The 20,066-nt window shown below is 42.8% G+C and overlaps 2 protein-coding genes across 2 annotated transcripts in view; both read right to left on the reverse strand.

The window, feature by feature from the left end:
- Window positions 1-617: 617 nt before the first annotated feature.
- Window positions 618-14,490, reverse strand: GJD4 (gap junction protein delta 4). The gene is made up of 2 exons (XM_080975591.1): window positions 11,593-14,490; window positions 618-9,254 (listed from the first exon to the last, which is right to left on the reverse strand). Exons 1-2 carry the CDS (start codon window positions 11,654-11,656, stop codon window positions 8,077-8,079), a joined length of 1,242 nt encoding a protein of 413 aa, XP_080831717.1. The 5' UTR covers window positions 11,657-14,490; the 3' UTR covers window positions 618-8,076.
- A 1,590-nt stretch (window positions 14,491-16,080) lies between these two features.
- CCNY (cyclin Y) overlaps window positions 16,081-20,066 on the reverse strand; it is a 113,304-nt gene continuing 109,318 nt past the window's right edge. Inside the window, exon 10 of the mRNA XM_080974257.1 lies at window positions 16,081-19,502. Within this exon, the coding sequence (XP_080830383.1) occupies window positions 19,386-19,502 (117 nt within the window). The 3' untranslated portion in view covers window positions 16,081-19,385. The remainder of the gene's footprint in view (window positions 19,503-20,066) is intronic.

Here is a 20,066-nt window from a genome sequence, read left to right on the forward strand (position 1 = left end):
AAGAATTTTCTTTGTTTTTTAATTTATTTATTTTTTGGCTCCTATGTGATTTCAGCTGCTGAAGCAGAACACAACCTGCTGAGTTAAAATAGCCCAGTCAGCATTTTTTTAATTATTTTTTTAAAGTGAGATGGGGGTTAAGGAGTGAAGCTGTTGCTTTGACTTGTCCAAGCAGTAAGTAGCTTAGAATGTGCATTTTCTAGCAACTAAAAGCAAATGGGGAGCAACTTGTGCTCTTTCCAAGAAACGTTGTTGTTGTTGTTGTTGTTGTTGTTTAGTCGTTTAGTCATGCCCGACTCTTCGTGACCCCATGGACCAGAGCATGCCAGGCACTCCTGTCTTCCACTGCCTCCCGCAGTTTGGTCAAACTCATGCTGGTAGCTTCAAGAACACTGTCCAACCATCTCGTCCTCTGTCGTCCCCTTCTCCTTGTGCCCTCCATCTTTCCCAACATCAGGGTCTTTTCCAGGGAGTCTTCTCTTCTCATGAGGTGGTCAAAGTATTGGCGCCTCATCTTCAGGATCTGTTCTTCCAGTGAGCACTCAGGGCTGATTTCGTTCAGAATGCATAGGTTTGATCTTCTTGCAGTCCATGGGACTCTCAAGAGTCTCTCCAGTGCAATACAATGACGTACAGCAGGGGTAGCCAATGCTTGGGACTCCCAACTCCCATCAGCCCCAGCTAGTATGACTGATGATCAAGGCTGATGGTCAAGGCTGATGGGAAGTTGTAGTCACCACTTTGGCTTACAGGCTGAAATAAGACATAGTGTATTGTAAAGTCATCCTTGGATTAAGCCCACTGAAATCTATAAACTTGACTAGCTTAAGCCCACTGACTGCAATGGGTTTACTCTGTAGTATATGATCAGTGGCTGGATGAATGCAAAAGGTACTGCAGAAACTTTGTTACTGTTGTATTCGTTGGCAGGATTGTTCTTTTCCTTATAAGCTGGAATAGTACTAAGAAATGCCATTTTTGTCTCACCACAGGTCAGTCACTTGAAATCTTAGGAGCCCTGAGGGTGGAATCATAGAATTGTAGAGTTGGAAGGGACCCTGAGGATCATCTAGTCCAACCCCACAAAATGCAGAAATATGCAGCTGTCCCATATGGGGATTGAACCTGCAACCTTGGCATTATCAGCACCATGCTCTAACCAACTGAGCTCTCCAGGCTGAACTACAGTGGGACTGTAGGTTATTTCACATTTCAACAACACATGTTTCCACATGTGAAGTGCCCTTTACAGCTTCTTTAAATCCCCGTAATTAGTTGCAAATCTAGGTGGTGGTTGGTTGGTCCTTTAAGAAATACTGCTTTCCCCCAGTGAACAGATTGGGCTAAAAAGCAGTGCAAATAAAAGCAAGCCTGAAGGAATCTGTAGAAAGCTGTGAAAGTTCATGACCACATTGGAGAACTCCTCACAGTTAAAACAAATTGGATAAAATTATAAACACCCTACAAAGTGGATGTTTCTCAAGATCAGTCTTCCTAATTAGTCAAGTTGGTTTCTTCTTGAATTCGACTTTGAGGAAACGACCAATTTAGAAAAGTAGAGGAAAACGTCCTGTGAATAGTTAGGGAGCAGTGCCACTTAGTGGCCACACAGGAAATTAACCCCAAGCAAAGTGGAACAGAAAGGTTGCTTGTGAATAACAACTTATTTGTACTAATTTAAATAGTATGCACTCTTGATAAAAAGAATGAAGGGAATTAGGTGCATTTTAACATTTGGTTTCAGAACAGGCAGTCATAATTTGCTGCTTCTTCCCACCCCCACTTCTTTAGATTTGCTTTGCATAAGAAAAATACCCTGTGCACAACTCACTTTAATGTAGGAAAATTGTGTCAATCCACATTATGGACTGCATACTTGTCGTATCACCAGTAAGCTAATTCAGGCTTACATGGCTGCTGCATGGATTAGTTAGTGGGTATTTTTACTATGTGTGGTATTACAAGTAAATTCTACTCAGAGTAAACCTATTAAATGAATCAAATTTAGCCATGTTCATTCATCTCTGTAGTGCAGCTCTGAGGAAAACCTGGTTGAATACTATCTGATTTTTTGTATTCATATGCATAGTTTAAATTAGTCTGCATTTAAATTTATTTTAAAAACAGTCAAGTTGCAATATGCTGAAGTTGTATTCAAATCAATGGGGTTTGCTTTCAAGTGAAAAAGCAATAGGACTGAGCTGGACACTTAAGGAGAAAGATACCAGAACAGGCTTCAAATCACACACCACAGTTTCCCTTTGAACATTTCACTTCCTTTTGCTTACAGTTCTGTAATCACAACTACTAATATTAATTACCACTCTCTTCCTACCTACACACTGACCACTCTTTGATTTCTTTAGATTAGTTTTGGGGAACCTGCGGTGCTCCAGAACTCCCATCATCCCTGACCACTGGCCATTGCTGGCTGGGCATGATGGGAACTGAACCTCTGACAAGCCACAGGTTTCCCTCCCCTGGTGTAAGGAAGAGAGTTAATCAATGAACATCTAGGCAGAGAATGCCATTAGCACTTGTGACCACAGAACTTACTGTGGATTAAGTATTCTGTATTTAAAAGTTTAACATTGTGAATGCACAATCCCGTGCACTGTGTCAAAAGAAGTTTGCTCCCTTTTGTGTTTAGAGATGCGGCTGATGTGGACCCAAACACTACAATGTTTGTATTAGCAGAATGGCAAAGTTGTATGGCTTTTTAAACTAACCAATGCAGCATATGTCCACAGCATAGTACCCACTGAGGGTACTATCAGCTATTGGATCTTTGCAGCTTGCCTTCTTTGTTTCAAGTTGGTACCCTTAACTTTCTCGAAATATAAGAATGTGTGCCCATCATTCCTTCAGTCTCAAACTCCCAAGGAACACTGTTACTGGCAAAAGTACTGAGAGTTCCCTCTTGGAGCATTGGTGGAGACACAGAACTCTACAGGTTTTCCGGGTAAAAAGTCCCCTGACTTCTGGTACCAGAGCAGAACTTGCTCATTGGGGTGAAGTACTGATTTCTTGGTTCTGTGCAGGTTGTAGTCTGGGAAATAAATGATCTGCCTCTTGCAATCTGGGCAAGTTGTCCAGGATTGTGTATCAAGAAAATGGCCATGGAGCACATCACTGCATGTGACAATTGTGTTTGTGTATTTCACAGCAAGTGTTCAAACTAGGAATTTGCAAGTGGAGTTTCTTAGCCTTCTATTTACCATGTGTACATTTTTAAATAGGTAGCATAATGATGAGCTTTCCCTCTGCTCTTCTCACACCAGTACCATCCCAGTTTCCATGATGCTGCAGACATTCAGTAGGCATATATGACCAGTTTCCCCAGGTGCAACCACTGGCCTGGTTTGCATGTCACAAAAACTGAAACCATGACTTAATGCACATGTGCATGTTCCTGGAGAGGAGCTCACAGCCACTTTGCTGCTTCCTGGTTATTTGCAGCACAGACCTAAACCATGGTTTGCGTGTCATTCAAACCCAGTTTGTGGTTTAGCTCTCCTGAATACACAACCACATGCCATAAAGCAGGTATGGGGAAACTCTGACCCACCAGATGTTGCTGAACTACAACTGTTATCACCCCTAATCACAGGCCACACTTGCTAGGGCTGATGGGAGTTGTAGTTCAGCAACATTTAGAGGGCCAACTCCTGTTGTAAACCATGGGGCAAACCTCGGTTACAGTACATGGTTATTACACTCAAGCCAGGGTTTGGACAACAGCCTAAGCCATGTTGTGGCCTAGCACAAGACAGTGGCACAGCAGAATGACCAGGGAGGAGCAATCTAGATATAATAGCCACAAACCCTCCAAGTGTCCTATTTTATAGGGACGTCCCTGATTTAGAGAAGCCGTCCCAGTTTCTGATTTCATCCTGGAATGTCCCACTTTTCCTTAGGATGTCCCTATGTTCATTGGAGAAATGTTGGAGAGCATGGAGTTACCTGACCTCCAAGCCATCTGAAGGCAATCTTGTATAGGGACCCGTCTGGCATGGCTGAGGCAACCCAGTAAGATGTGTCTTATATAAATAGTAAAATTATTATGGAATGGGGCGTCCCTATTTTCCTCAGAGAAGTGTTGGAGGGTATGTAGCCATGTTTGCACTAAGCCATGGTTCGGCTCCTGTAAAAAGTGGGTTCACATCAGGCTCAGTGAAGAGAGGAGCTACTTATACCTAACAGAAGATGGTCAGCTGGCAGAAAAGCCAAGAAGGAAATGGTGCACAATAGATCAATGGGAGCCCAAAGCAAAAAGTATACCCAGGGAAATGTTAGGACTGGGTGAGGTGGAATCCTATTTAGGACTAGCAAATTCATTCAGTGTGTCAATCTTTTAAGGGTTGGAATGGCGTGGGACTGGCTGGTGCTCTGAACCCCAGCCTGCAAACGCAGCAATGTTTCATTTCAGACTCCAAGGGGAAAGTTGGGCTGCAGGTTCTGTCTCTGAAAGTTGCTCCAGCTACATCATCCAGTTCTGATTTTCTGGTGGAGCATCTCCTCTTCTAACTGCAGGAATGGCAGACACAGACATGTGGGACAATTGCTTCCCGGTCAGGCCTCTAAAATGAGCCTGTGGGAGAGCAAAGCCTCTTTAACTGGATCTCTGTCATGGTTCATTGCCCCCACAGACCCCGTTAAGAGCATCTGCAAGCCCCTGGAATCTTGCAGCACTAGTGGAGACTGGAGTGGAGTGTGACAATATCTAGCTGCAGGCATGCTTGTTAAGAAATATTGCCAAATGTAAAGGCTCTAGGCAAACCAATATCCTACCCTATCTGGCTTCAGAGAAAGTTGCCTATATGGTGTTGCATGAGCAAGAAGTATCCTAATGTTTTCCCTTCCATGGAATAAGAGAACAGAACTTTGCACCATGCCCTCTGCTGGTAAAAAGGATGAAATTCATAAATATCTAGTAAAAGTGATTCAACTGAAAGGAAATGTATCTTCAGGCCAGTTAGCTATGATAATTAACCAGTTTTTGTTTCATTTTGAATCTATGTAGAGAACAGCCACGTACACAAATTTATATTTTAGGGATTATTATCCTACTCCAGTGAGAACATTCGGAATAGTAACACATAAACGCAAGATGTGTAAAATATTAGCAATATATATATATTTTTAATGCTATAATACTAAAATCTCCAGCTCATCCATAACTTAATGAAATGAAAGCCTATTCTTGATTTTAGAGGTAACAGTAACTCTCAAAGAGGTTTAAAAAATGTATAAACCCACTCACCCAATACACTACAAGACAAATATCTCACATTGATGTTTTAAAACCGTGAATTTAATTGTGGTGCATTTCAACTCAATACCAGATTAGCAAAACGTAAGAGGGTCACAACTCCTACCTACCTTCCCTGGTAACCCTCTACCAAAAACCAAGTTCAGTCTTGAAACCACACTTGTCTGAAAAAAAGGCAGTAGCTAAAATGATTAATAAGAGAACAGGAAAGAGAAGGGAAATAAAAGACAATCAAATTGGGCAGAATGAGATAGCCTCCCCATTTCATTCATAGGAAATTCATCCAGATTTTCTAGAAGAGTTTTGATTACACTCTTCCGTTATAAGCCAGGCATCCTTTCACAGTCTGGTCTATCAGACTCATCCTAAAACATTGGGCAGTTTGCAATGCTGTAGAATTTATCAAGGCCAACTTTTGTATGCATCCAGTTGTCAATGTAGCAAGAACATGTTCAATAACTTCTACACTGCTAAGATATCTGCTAGTTCTTAGGGCGGACAACATGGAGGTAAAGGGTTGAATCCAATAATAGCCATACGAAGAGTAGACCCCTTGAAATTAAACATCTACTGACTTATTTGCAACACCAAGGTTTAAATCTTACACTCTTCCAATTCTTCTAGAGAGTAGTATGTCAATTACCTGATTGTACTAAAGGGGAGATTTCATTTTAACAGCACAGACAGGCCTGCAATTGCACTTCTAGCACACTTTGGGGATAAATGGATCAGAAGCAAAGCTTTCCAAAATTCCAGCAAGAGAAAAATAAATAGGGTTGAGCTATCAGAATAATCCTACTCCACAGCTATATATTTCTGTTAATGTTGGACGTCATGCAACCAAACCAATTGTCATGATGCAGGTTTGGAAGATATATGTTGCCATTTGGAGCACTGAAACCCCATCTCTGACCATTAGACATTTTAAACCAACCTTAAATTTTGAATTTTTCAGCAGGCATTGTCCCCACACTTTCAAGCATACGTTTCACAAATGCTGAAGATTAGATGCTTTCTCTTTCAAATATGAAAGCTGACGTTCGGAGCAATCCATATTCTGTTCTGATCTACTACATTCTGTGCACTTTTACAGAACACACGCTTTTCAAGATGAATTATACTTTTTTAAAAATACAAAGTGGTATGTCTTTTGACACCTAAGTGATTCCAGAATGAGTGAAGAAATGTTATGTTTTATGTTGTGAACTGCCCTGAGATCTGCGGGTGAAGGGCAGTATATAAATTTAATAAATAGTAATTATTATTTTTAAAAGAAATCTGAAATTGTGAATGTCGGAATATACAGGAAATGAATGAAATATTTGTCAATGCACATTTTGTACACATATTTTAATGGTTAATGAGCAATGGCGAATGGACATAAACAAACGTGGAACATTTCCTCTCTCTCCCCCCAACTTTCCTTTTGTAGCTGCTGCCATGTATGCACTTCTAAATTGTTCAAAAGCTGAAAATAAAAGGACTGCTACTAAGCATTCAAAACATACTGCTTACAATGACTTCTCTGCAACTAAGCCAAATCTCACACCAAAAGGCATGCAAGTTCCATCAGAGGAATCAAGGCATCCTGGGACCCCCATCCTCAATCCCTCCTTGAAAGTGAATGGGCCCTTTTTAAAACCAGCTTCTTGAACAAGGGGAATCAAAGCTATGCGACTCCACGATCCAAGTCTTGGTGCGTGGATTTGCTTTAGAAAAAAAACAAAAAACAGTCATGCCTCTTGTTACGTCCACTTCATGTTATGTTCTTTCAGGTTATGTCTCGTGGCGACCCAGAAGTACCAGAAAGGGTTACTTCTGGGTTTCGCCGCTTGTGCAGGCGCAGATGAGCAAAATGGCATCACGCACATGCGCAGAAGCGGCGAATTGCAACCTGTGTGCGCGCAGATGCGCCTCTGCGGGTTGCATTCTTTTGCACTTTGGGAATGGGCCTCTGGAACGGATCCCGTTCGCAACCAGAGGTACCACAGTATTCTATTTCTGCTATTCAGAGGAGGAGATGCAAAAGAGAGAGATAGGCAGAGCAGTAAAGACCACAGAAATTCTTGTTAAAACCACTTTGGAGTTCTGAGAATTCAACAGATATTTCAGTCTGCATTTTAGAGCTTCTCTTGTGATCATTAAGTCCAGAAACATGTTCGGGGTTTTTTTGTAAAACACACACACAAGCCAATATTCTCAGAGTCCTGAATTTTGCCTCAAAAATGCACATTCCTTCATTCTTAACAGGGGCTCTCCCTTTTATGATTACCTCCTCACCTCTACTTTGGGTCTCCATCAGCACCACTCCCCCATCCACGCATTGGGAGAAAGATCTGACGATGGGAGCCCCATCAACATGCACAGGTTCCCTGTGTGACTCTGTACCCCAACCGCACAGGGTTCTAAACAGCATGAGAAGCCGGTTTGTGCAGAGCAGGATCCACTCCTCAGACCTTCTTCCCGATGCAGATTGGGTGGCCAGTTGATGGAGGGGCCACATCCAGCAACCAGAGCCTTGCTGCCCCCCCCCCCAATCCAATTGCAAACATGTGGGAAGATTTAGTTATTTCCGCTTTTGCTTTAGAAACTCTGTGCTTGTGGCCAAAATTTATAAATAAGCACCTCCAGATGTAGCATGCATGTACACTTCATTAGCGAGTCTCCCTAGTAAAAGAAAACAAACCACCTAGCTGCATGCACAGAACGGCAATACGTATATTCAACCAAGGAGACTATTCCTACACTGTTCTTTAGATTGGCAGTATTTGGTAGTAGTTTTTCTGCCACTCTATTCTGACATTTTACACCCATTCGGATTTTTTGGATCTGGGGCAGCCAGCACTGCTGCAGACAGATTGGACATCAGAAGCCTTTCTCTCAAGGGAAGAATAATGAACCGAGGGCTTGTGGCTACTTGCAGGCGAATGGGCTCCATAACGGCACCCATCCAGGGTTTTAAAAACCAACGCTCCTTTGAGAACGCCTGGCGGCTGCTCAAATCTCAATTGCTCACAGGAGATCTCTGGCTGCTCACTGTCATGGAAAGACACCCCTTTTCCCTCTTGGTGGGCAGATCCAACACACGATTTGTTGCTACTGTTACTGCTGTTGAGGTTAGGGCCATTTTTTTGCTGAGGATTGAACACAGCTTGAAAGGAGCACACTTCCTTCACCTCTCGGCCAAGCAAACAGTTGCTGCAGTTGTCAATGACGGCTGTGTTGCCTTGGCCCCCCAGCAAATCGTTGCTTAGCTTGTCCCCTTGGTGCAGCAGGCCAGGACTGCATTTCTCTCCGGCCGCGAAACTTTCTGACAGCAGCTTCCTTCTCCGATTCCTCACAGCATTGGTTCGGAAGGCAAAGCCCAGGTCAACAAGGCTGAGGAAGAATGAGAGGCTGCTGAGCCCCCAGATGAAAAGCATCATGATGGATTTTTCTGTGGGCCTGGAGATGTAGCAGTCCACGTAACTTGAACAAGGGGCTTGGTTGCAGGAGAAACGTCTTGGGACAAAGAATCCAAAGAGGTAATAGTGCCCCACTCCAAAACTGGCCTCTGTCAATATTCTCAGAAGAAGGTGAACTGCATACGCCCTGGAAAAATCAGGAACAGCCATTTCGTTTCCTGTATGGGTGACTCTGCTCCTTTTCCCTTTGGACGATTTCTTTGCGACTTTGCAGCCCGCCGAAGGTTTGATATCTTTGTAGCGACGGTAGGCTGCGGAATGTGCCTTCACAACCTGCCTGCACACTTTGTGCAATACGTAGACGCCAAAGATGGCGTAAGGGAGCAAGACAGACGCGGTCTGAATGAGCCAGAAGCGAAAGTGGGACACGGGAGCAAAAATGTCGTAACACACATTGGAGCACCCTGGCTGTAAAGTGTTGCAGACAAAGCGTTCCTGCTCGTCTTGGTAGAGAGGGTAGGCTGCTAAGAATATCACCATAAACCTCAGCAGGATCACAAGAGTTAACCAAATCTTCCCTAGAAAGGAAGAACAAAGGTAGACATGTCATCGCTAAAGGAGTTGTGTCGTATTGCAGAATCCCTGCATATTTTTTACCCTGGTTGGCAACCACACACATACACACACACACACCAGCTTCACCAATTGGCTCACTCATACACCAGCCAACCAGCAGGCAAGAGGGTAAATTACGGTTGCCATATTTCAAAAAGTGAACACAAAAGTTGTTGAGGTGTTGTTGTTTTTTGAGAATTTAAGTTTTGAGCTATTTTTAAGGAAATTCGCCAAAATCTAGACTTCTGACATGAGTTGCCATACATCCGGATTTCCCTGGAGATTTAAGAGATTTCCGCCTGGACACTGTTTCCGACTGCCATATTCCAGCTATGTCTGGGAAATTCCAGATGTATGGTAACCCTACTCTAGATATTCCATAAATACAGCAACAGAGGGCTTTGGTTAAGAGTTCACCCCTGACACTCAGCTGATCACATCCATTTATCTCTGTTGTCATGTGTATGGGAGCCAACAGCTGAGATGCACAGACTGAGCCCCACGTTGGGTGAAAGATCCCTGCATTGCAGGGGTTGGACCTGATTATCCTCACGGACCCTCCCAACTCCATGATTCTATGATAAATTCTATGATGATAAATTCTGTGAAGGCTCTGTTGCTGCTCACATTGGGAACAGGGGATGTGAAAGGGTTTTCGCTCGCATCTTGACTCGCATGGCAGAAAGTGGCTGAGGTGCATAATGTAGAAATCCTTGAGAAACAAAATGAAGATCGGAGATTATCAGCCTTCCACAACCTAACCGACTGAAAACATTGTCAGACTACAACATGCTGTGTCCTCATTAGCCTGTGTTCTGTCCACCCCAGCACCCACTTTAATGTTCTTTTCAGAAGGTTTTTCAATACCTCAGAAAAACTTGGGGTTCTTTTGAGCCTCCTGCAGTTCCTCCAGCACCTCATGGATGGACCACTTTGGCTATCTTGGGTGCAGCACTCAGATAACAGAGTTTGCTATTATTAAAGACGATTTGAGGATTTCTCCTAAGGTGCACCTGGCAACATTTCTCAGGAGACGCTTCCCAATTTTGAAGCATAGGTGGTTGCTCTACCTCAGGTGAACATTTGAGAGAAGCTTTTTCCCCTTCCCCTTTTTTTAAATAAAGCATAGGAACAGAAGTAGCTGCCTTATGCTGAATGAGAGCATTGGTTCATCTAGCTCAGTATGGTTCACACTGACTGGCAGAAGCTCTCTGGGGTTCTTTCTTAGCCCCGAGATGCTGGGGATTGAACCTGGGACATTCTGCATGTAAAGCAGACACCCTACCATTGAGCTATGGCCTTTTGCCCAAAGACTTGGAAGTTCTGCACAGACAGAAATCGGAGGGTCAACAAGCCCAACTTTTCATCACAAGAGAAGAGAAATGGAGACGGAGGAAATGCAAAGCTTTTGGTATGCACTCTTAGTACTGTTCTTGCTTGCTTGTTTGCTACCTTGAGGGTGGAGCCCCATTTGCTGGGAGAGAAAAAAAATCAGGGGGGAAAGATATAGCATAAATACATAATTTTTAAAAAATAAAAATTTGGCACATCGGTTTGGGAACACAAGGCATCTCAGCTCTAGAGAGAGCCAATTCTAGAATGCCTTGAACCCATTAAGAGCTTAGCAATGACCTTCATTAATTTATTTACTCCAAATTGCTGTAGGCAATGTGAATATAAACACCCACAGAAATCACTCCCACCAAGAGGACTGACAGAATCAAGTTTTTCGATCAGTGCAAAGTTAAGGGGGAAACCAGATGTACACATGCTAGCTATTGGCCTCAAAAATCAAACAGAGGACTCAGTGAGAACTTGGTTCAGCAATTGCCCATCAAATTACTTCAAGCCTCCTTATTTTCATCTGGGATCTGCACTGTTGAAATGATTGCTTAATAAAAGTGTAACTAGGCTATCTTGCAGGGCATAATAAGTTCATGCTCTTGCATCTGCATTTGTCGTCATGTGCTATTTTTCTAGAAAAAGAGATGTTCTCCTATAATGGCATTGGTGCCAATCTGAGAGGTGCCGGAACGGAGTTCCAGTGAGTTCCGGCTGAAAAAAAGCCCCGAAACAACTAATGAGAAAGACCAAAAATGGCCCTAAATTTAAATAAAGGATAGACGTCAAACAGCAATATCAAGCAAATTTTTCATTTACAAGCAAATGTTATTAAAATGCAAACGAGTGAAACAACCAAAAATACACAGGCACAGAACAAAAACCAGGACAGTTCCCAGGAACTGGGTGCCAACCCTGAACAACAATTAAGATGTGGGTTTTTGTTTTTTTAATACTCACCAATAATCGTCACATTGTAGCTGACAGCAATGATTAAAAAGCCGACTGAATCCCAACATTCCATGTCTGAACTCAGCTGCAGGGATCCCCCACTTACTGAAGGAATACGAAAAAATTGAGCATTTTCAAAAACCACAGCGATCTAAACAGAGAGGGCAAAAAACATTCGAGAGCTGGCCAGGAACAGGAGTAACAAAATCCTCTGCAGAGAGAAATGAGCCTTCCTTAGGAGACCCAGCTATATACCACAACTTCACAGTCCTATTGATTGCTCTTACCTCTGCCCCGACAACTGCAAGAAGACAAAAGGCAACAGGAATTATCTCTGCCATTGTCGGCTATTCTTACTCTCCCGGGGCATTCCAGGCTCCTGAAATTGCTGGGATAGTTCAGTGGTGAAAGAGAAATCAAGCAGGGGAAGAAATAATAGAAGCGGCTTTGTTTCTCCCCCGACAAGTGATAAAAATGGATAACGTGAGGAAAGAGGATACTGAAACATCAAGTGTTATGTCTGTGAATGGCATTTTCCTCTACAGCAGCGCCATATGAAATGAGAAATAAAATCCAGCTTCCAAAAGATGGTCACACGGTAGCGTCACCAACGGAAATCAGTGGTGTCTCTGCACATTCCTGTTTCACTCTCCTCAGTAAATGAGCAGGAAATTTATTCCTGTGGGACAACAAAGCCCTGAACTTGGGGACATGAAACCTGCCTTGCTCCCTCAGCGCTGGGCGGCCTGGTCTTTAAAAGCATGAACGCTGAGAGGTGGCGGCAAAAGTGTGTCTGTGTGGAATGCCTTCCACAGAGGTGCTCAAAATATACAGCATCTCCTTCCTCACACATTCTGCCCCTCAAAGAAAATTAATGGGAGAGGTATATAAAATTATACATGGCACGGAGAAATAATAAAACTTGGTGGGTCAGCCAAATAAAACTGAATTTTGGAAGGTTCAGGTCAGACAAAAGGAAATATTTATTCAATCACACTGCCCAGTTACAACTATGGCTGTGGTGGACACCACATTGGAAGGCGATTTTAGCAGGGGATTACTTACATTTATGGATGATAAGGCTTGTCAATGACCACTAGTCATGGTGGCTTATATATTACCTCAAGTATTAGGGGCAGTGTGGCAGTCCCTGTGAAACACGAATGGAAGAGAGATATTGCACTCACATCCTGCTTTTTGACTTTCCATAGATAACTGATTGGCAGAGTTGGCCCTACCATTAGGCAAAGTGAGGCAATCGCCTCTGGCGGCAGATGGAGGTGGCGGGTCAGCACTCCCCAACTGTTAGCACCATCTGAACTGTGTCTCCTCAGAAGTAGGCCCTACTGAATTCAATTGAACATACGCCCAGATATGTGAGGCTAGAATTGCAGCCTCCATCATACTTAAAAGAGCAGATCCAATTAAACGAATCATTTCAATGGGATCTAGTCTACGTAGGACTAAGTCTAGATACAACCTGCCACATACATATTTCAATGGTTTTACACCTGTATTATTTACCATGTTCTAGCTGAGGGAGTTTAATTTTAACCTATTTTTATTTACATGTCCTCTATTGCTGTATATGTCCATATCTCTGGTCTGTGACCGTAATAAATCGATTCAGCCTGTTTTGGTGAAAGGCAGTTCAGAATTTGAAAGAAAAAAAGGAATATTACAAAACTGATTAACAAAGCCTGTGGAAGGTGCCATTCTTAACCCATCTTGCACATTATATTTCCTTACGGCAGGCAAGGAGGATCTCCAGCCCATAGATCTAATCTGGATAACCATGCCTTACTCCAGTCCCTGGCACTCCCATGGCCCATTTCCTGCAAGCCACACCACTTTTCCCTCACCTCGTCCCCATCCTGTGCCAGCAAGACAGCCATACAGGAAGAAAACAGTTTTTAAGGTGGTTCACTTTCTATCCTGTCTATCTGACAGCTCACCGCATTTCTGTGCTGGCCTCGGAGGAAGAGACTTTCCTTCCTTTGTAGTCAGGGCTGAAATCAAGTGAGCTGCCACAGAACGAATGATCAGTCCTTCCACCATCCCACTCCCTTGTCTGAATGGAACTGCTGGCCTAGGCTATGAGACTGTAGCACCTCAGTTTAGTTTTATGGCATTTCTCCATGCAGTAACTAGAGGAGGCTGCCCAAACACATTGCTGCTTTGCAGCATTCACCAAGCGTTTATTATTTTGGTGATGGGGGGGGGGGTCCTTGTAGGTGCATTATTAAAGTTGCTTTTAAAAAAATATGTCACCACTGCAGAGTTAAAATAAGAATCCTTTACACATTCTTGGGTTTCTCCAGTGACCGTGTTAAAAGACAAAGCTCAAATCTGTTTATTCAGTTACTGAATGAAGATACTGTTTTGTGTGTGCTTCACCCCCTCCAGCCATTTGAGAGAGAGAGATGGTGGCAAGATGGGCCGCGGGAATTTGGCAAGAAAAAGTGATATCCACAAATAGAGGCTGCACTTCAACTAGGGCACAGAGACCAAAGCGACGATAAATGAACTGATGCTATGAAACAGGTTTACTTACCTATCCTTTTGCCTGTTCTCTTTTAGTAGTCACACACACAGGACTGCGAGTGTGTGGATCATGGCAAAGAAACAACCAACGCTTCGAGAGGCATTCTTTGTCCTTCCCCTGTTGCAGAAAGTAACAAACACCTTTCCCCTTAATTCTTTTTTGACGGTCTTAGGAGGCTGCATAGAGACCACATTAAGAATACGAAAACACAGAGATCGAGGGCCACCCTACTCTTCACGTTGCTTATCCATCTTCCAGCGGTGCCAAAAGGAAACTCTGGGAATGCAGGATTTAAAACTGTGTTAAAAATCTATCTACTCTCTCAGGTTGAAGGGAAGGGGAGCAAAAGGTGAGATAGACAGTGTTCCCCCCCCCCGCCCCCGATTTCTAGACCAAGGGTGACAACTCCAATGGAGACGTGGGAAGAGAGGAGAGGATTCTGTAGTCGCAAGTGCTGGAGAAGGCCTGTTCTCCACAGTAATTTTCACTATTCTGCATCATTTATTCTGGGTTTGGTAGTCATGGGCAGGAGCCAAAAGTCCCCCCTCCAACCACCGGACATTTTATTCAGCCTCCTCTCTTGCTGCTGAGATTTCAGCAGGCTTTCCCTATACCAGGGGTCAGCAAACTTTTTAAGCAGGGGGCCAGTCCACTGTCCCTCAGACCTTGTAGGGGGCCGAACTATATTTTGAGGGGAAAATGAACAAATTCCTATGCCCCACAAATAAACCAGCATTTTAAATAAAAAGACACATTCTATTCATGTAAAAACACACAGATTCCCGGACTGTCTGTGGGCCAGATTTAGAAGGCGATTTGGCCGGATCCGGCCCCTGGGCCTTAGTTTGCCTACCCATGCCCTATACCTTTGCAAGCGTTTTTTCATATCTATAAAAGGGAAATACCACAATACCACATGCTAAGCTTCCACCAAGACCAACACCAGCTCCACCAAGACCACGTGTTAAACAATGGTGCCACTTTGGGGCAGAAGTCCAGGGTCCCAGTCAGGAGAATGGACAGGGGGCGCCAAATGCACCAGAACTGGCTGAACTCATTTTGAAGGAAGCAAAGTAATGCACTTTACTATCTAAAGAGCTCTATCCTCCCAGTAAAACCAGCAAGTGCAGAGTCTACAATTATCTAAATGCACTGCCGTTTGCCAATGCTTCTTTGCAAAGCAATGTCCTCCAGCTTATAGCTGGAGCAGTGTGATGCTTAGAATATTGGACTAGGATCTGGGAAGACTAGGGTTCAAATCGCCACTCAACCTTGGTTCAGTCAGTGTCCTTTGGTCTAGCCTACCTCATTGGATTGTCATGGGGATAAAATAGACAGAGGAAGAAGTGAGCTTCTTGGAAGAAAGGTGGGATGTAAATAGAATAATAAACAGATCAAATGTATGAGTGCATAATGGGGTTTGCTTTTTGCAATAGGGGTACACCTTTGTAATCACAGCAATGAATCAGCTTTTTTTCTTTTTTCTTTTTTTGTTTGAAGTGTTGTGTTGGAAATGTTAAAAAATTAATAAATATCATTTAGAAAAAGAAAAAGAAAAAGAAAACAGAGGGCAATATTAACAAGCCAGAATTTTTCAGCAGTTTTTAGCAACCTTTGATGCTAACAGATCTCCTAGGAACAGTAAACTTTATGGAATCATCCAGAGAAGAACCCTAAAAAATAATAATGCTGAAGCACTGCAAAAATGTAAAATTAACAAAAATAAAAATAAAACCCACATTTAACAGATTTTGTTTTGTTTTTTAATTTTTAGTGCAAGAAACATAACCAAGTTAAATCACAGAATCAGTACTAATTGAAGAATATGGAAAATTCTCCTATACAGAGGTAGAATCCAGTGCACAAGGCTAAAACGATATCCAATATAGTCTAAACAAGACTGAGCCAGGTTTTACGGAATCCACTTGAAATTTTACAATAAATAGACTATACAATCTTTAAAGTTGTTTAATAAATTTCACAAAATTATAGTAGATGCATTGAGAACTTTACATAATGCAAACCTTGCTCTCTTTCTGATCTTCCCTTACACCAGCCTTCCCCAACCTGCTGCCCTCAAGATGATTTAGATTACAACTCCCATTGGTCCAAACCAGTTGTAGTCCAATGCATTTGGAGGGACTTGGTTGGGGAAGGTTGTCCTATACCCATTGCAAACTGTGCTTGCTAGAAAGTCAGCCCCAAAATGTTCTGCAGACTGTTGATAAAACAACTCCAGGTACAATCACATTTCTAACCCAATTCTAACAAAAGCTGGCCTTTTTCACTCTCGCTCTTCTCTTTTTTTTAAAGAATTTTTAAATTTGAAACATTCTAGTCAAGGAAAAGCCAAAGGCAAAAGGGGGACCCTCAAAACTTGATAAGAATCGAAGTTTTGCTATATTGGCACAGTAATAAAAATAGTAGCAACAACAATAGCAAAGTAATGAGAATTAAACTGATTGGGGAACATAGATGGGCAAAACCTTCATGTCATGTAATACATGTTAGTAGAAAACTCTACTTAGTTATTAGCAATTTAACCTCATCAGTGTGTGTTACCCTTTTAAGGCAGATAGCGTAATCAAGGACACAGTTGTCTGATAAAAACCTTTAATGCTCTGGGGTCATAAGCATATTTAGGGAACACAGAGCATCATTCTGTGTTCCTGATTCGGCACTGTGGAACCAAGCTAGTAGCATGGTAAGTGTCTTCGGGAAGGGAAGGGAAGGGAACCTGGGGCTCTTCTAATATTGTACTACAACTCCCATAATCCCTGACCGTGCTGGTTGAGGCTGGTGGGAGATGCGAGTCCACCATCTGGAGGACCACAGATTCCCCATTCCTGTCCTAAGAAAACCAAGGTCTCCTAGCTACCCAGGACTGGGGAGCTGGCTGTGTAGGTGATAAGAGCCTCGACTGTAGGCCTGCTGGGAACCAGCATGTCTAAGCCACCCTAACTTGCACTCCTTAGTCAAGATCCCCAAACGGAAACATGAATTCACACGAGAGAATTAAGCGCTTTCTGTTTCTTATGCAGCAGCTCACACCAGTAGGGAGCAGTTGTTCGGTTGCCTCTTTAGTAACAGGAGCTGTCGCAGAAGAAATTGAGAAAAAACTTTCAGGTGTGCAGACATACCTCCTCTTTGGCATCCTGCAGGGATTGGAAGCAAAGAGCTCCCCATAATCAGAGCCGCATGGATGTGCTCTTGTCACATGAAACAGTTGGGCTGGAAATGTCAAGTGAACAATTCCTAACTGGGGTTTTAAGGCTCAATGAGACCAGATAAAGAAATGTGTAAGGGCATGTCTCCTGCAAGAGATGACACTGAAGCTAATGGTATTAGCTCAGGAAGATAGCTTGTCCTGCACAACACCCAAGGGGAACAGGGTGCAAGTAGACATATGGAATAGGAGTTTCTGCAGAAGACGCTCTGGTGGAATGTGGTGTGTATGGTTTCACTCGAGGAGTGCACGTAGAGCAAGTGCCACACATTGAAGACGAGGTCTCGTCTATTTCGCTGTGGCTTGCACAGGAGAATTTGTGGAGCTTCAAGATCACGGAACTTACTGTAGAACTGATTTTGGTTTTTGTTTGTCTTATGCATCGTAAAATGGCATCCTTCTCAAAATGTGCAAAATAATTCATAGATGCTTATATAGAGCACAAGGCTTTTTCCCCTTTCCTTTTTTTTCAGAGATAACGTGATTTGCTTTATATAAAAAAGGTATTCAACTCGTTTATCCCATTAAGGAAAAGAAGGGTGGGAACCAGTAGTAACAACAACAGAAGTACAATATAATCAACAAAGCAACAAAATTTTCTTCACAGTTTGCATTTTGTTTAAATTTCTAGAAGCACCTACACTGAAAAATGCATTTTAACGGTTTTTATTCTGAAATCTAACCTGTGACAAAACACTTGGTAAAATTAATATAGATTTCTTCTTCTTCTTCTTCTTCTCCTCCTCCTCCCTCTTCTTCCATGGACCCTTTTCCACTAGAACAAAAACTCTTTTTTTCATTTTTTTTTCTATTTTATACAAACAGATTGGTTTCCATTTAAAGTAAACATATAAAAAACTTGAGGCTATTGCTTGCAACATTGAACCAGGAAGTGAAGGAAATCATCTGTCTCTGCCATACAAAAGAAGATTCTCTCTCTCTCTCTCTCTCCCACTTTCTCTCTCACTTAATCTCTGCTAAATCTCTAAATGCAGTGAAAAAACTTGCAAACAGAAAAAGGACTACTGCATCCAATGCAAATTTCACCTCCTTGGCCCAAGTTCCACTCTCACCTGGATCCTTCCAACAACCATAACTTTATAGTAAGGAAAAATAAAACTATCCCAAATAACATAGGAAGGCACATGCAGCCACATATACTATGAAGCAGCCAGCATCCGAGATGCAACCTGTGGGAACACACCACGGACACGGTCGCTATAAATTAAAAAAAGAAAGAATTCCAAACAATCACCTGATCTTCTTTTTTTTGTATACTTTTGGTTCAGCACTAGAAATCAAGTCAAATTTTGTTTTTTCAAAAAATACAATAAAGGCATACGAGAAACAAAATATGCATAATAATTAAGGGGAGAAAAGGCTAATAAAACAGCTTATGAAGGGAAGCCTAGTGGATGGAGTAGGATGGAGGCGATGGGAGAGAAGAAAACAACCGATGGCGTCTGGTTCAGAGGCTTGTGCTACAGTAGATACTGCCTTCTTCATACTTGCTGCTTTGCAGAAGCAGGAAAAGCGACTCCCAGACAAACATCAAGGGAGGAATGAAAAAAGATATAAAACCCAGAAAGCCAATGGAAAACACTGAAGAGAAAGTGAAAAATCCTCTCTCATAGTGCTTCTTCCAAGCCAATCTTGTGGTGCGTTTTTAAAATTCCCATGCTATTGTCTCTGCTGAGGATCTTTTTCTTTTTAATAACACACACACTTGCTTTTCTGTTCTTCCAAGCATATGTATGTAGTTTGCCTTTTCCTCACAAAAAAAGGACAAATCTGCAGCAAAACAACAGAACCAGCTTTCTTCCGAAGTTCTTCCCGATGTACTGATGTCTCTCTCCTGTCCGTATATTTATTCTTGTGTGCTACGCAACGGGGGAGGCACTGTAAAGGCAGATCTAAAAACAAGAATAAGGAGAAGGGGGGGAGAACGAGGGGGGGGGAAATAACAACCCCCTCCCTCCCAAAGTTGATGATAGAAACAGTATTTTTGAGGACTATCCAAGACTTCAAACATTAGGAGATAATCGCAGGTGACCACCTAACTACAGTCAGATTGTCCGAACTGACTGACCGTTTCTTTGCTGATTTCCTGAAGTCCTTATACTTGTCTTCACACAAGCGGGAGATGGCCTGTAGGGAGATGGGCAAGGGAGAAAGGTCAGACACGTGAAATAACCTAGTACAGACTGCTCCGACTGGCAGTAGCTCTCTAAGGCTTCAGGAGGAGGAAAGTCTTTCCCATCCTCTGCGTCCTACCTGACCCTTTTAACTAGAAATACCAGGAGCTAGACCTGAGCTTTGCTTTCCCCAAAAAACTGGAGAGGCCATGGCTTTACTTTGGGGCCTTCTGCTTGCAAGCCCATGCTCTGCCACCTAAGTTATGGCCCTTCCATCTTTCTTTGTAATCCAAGCCTGGCGAAGTTGAGACCCTAGCAAGCCAAAAACAGCCTGTCTGCCATGCAGCCCACCCAGGTGCTCACTAACCCCCTTCCTGTTCCATTACTCCAATTTTGTAGCCCATCCAGATAGGAGGAGGAGTTTGGAATTGATATCCCGTTTTATCACTACCCGAAGGAGTCTCAAAGCGGCTAACATTCTCCTTTCCCTTCCTCCCCCACAACAAACACTCTGTGAGGTGAGTGGGGCTGAGAGACTTCAGAGAAGTATTACTAGCCCAAGGTCACCCAGCAGCTG

Source organism: Podarcis pityusensis (assembly GCF_964106645.2).
Source record: "Podarcis pityusensis genome assembly, chromosome: 12".
Lineage (NCBI taxonomy): Eukaryota > Metazoa > Chordata > Lepidosauria > Squamata > Lacertidae > Podarcis > Podarcis pityusensis.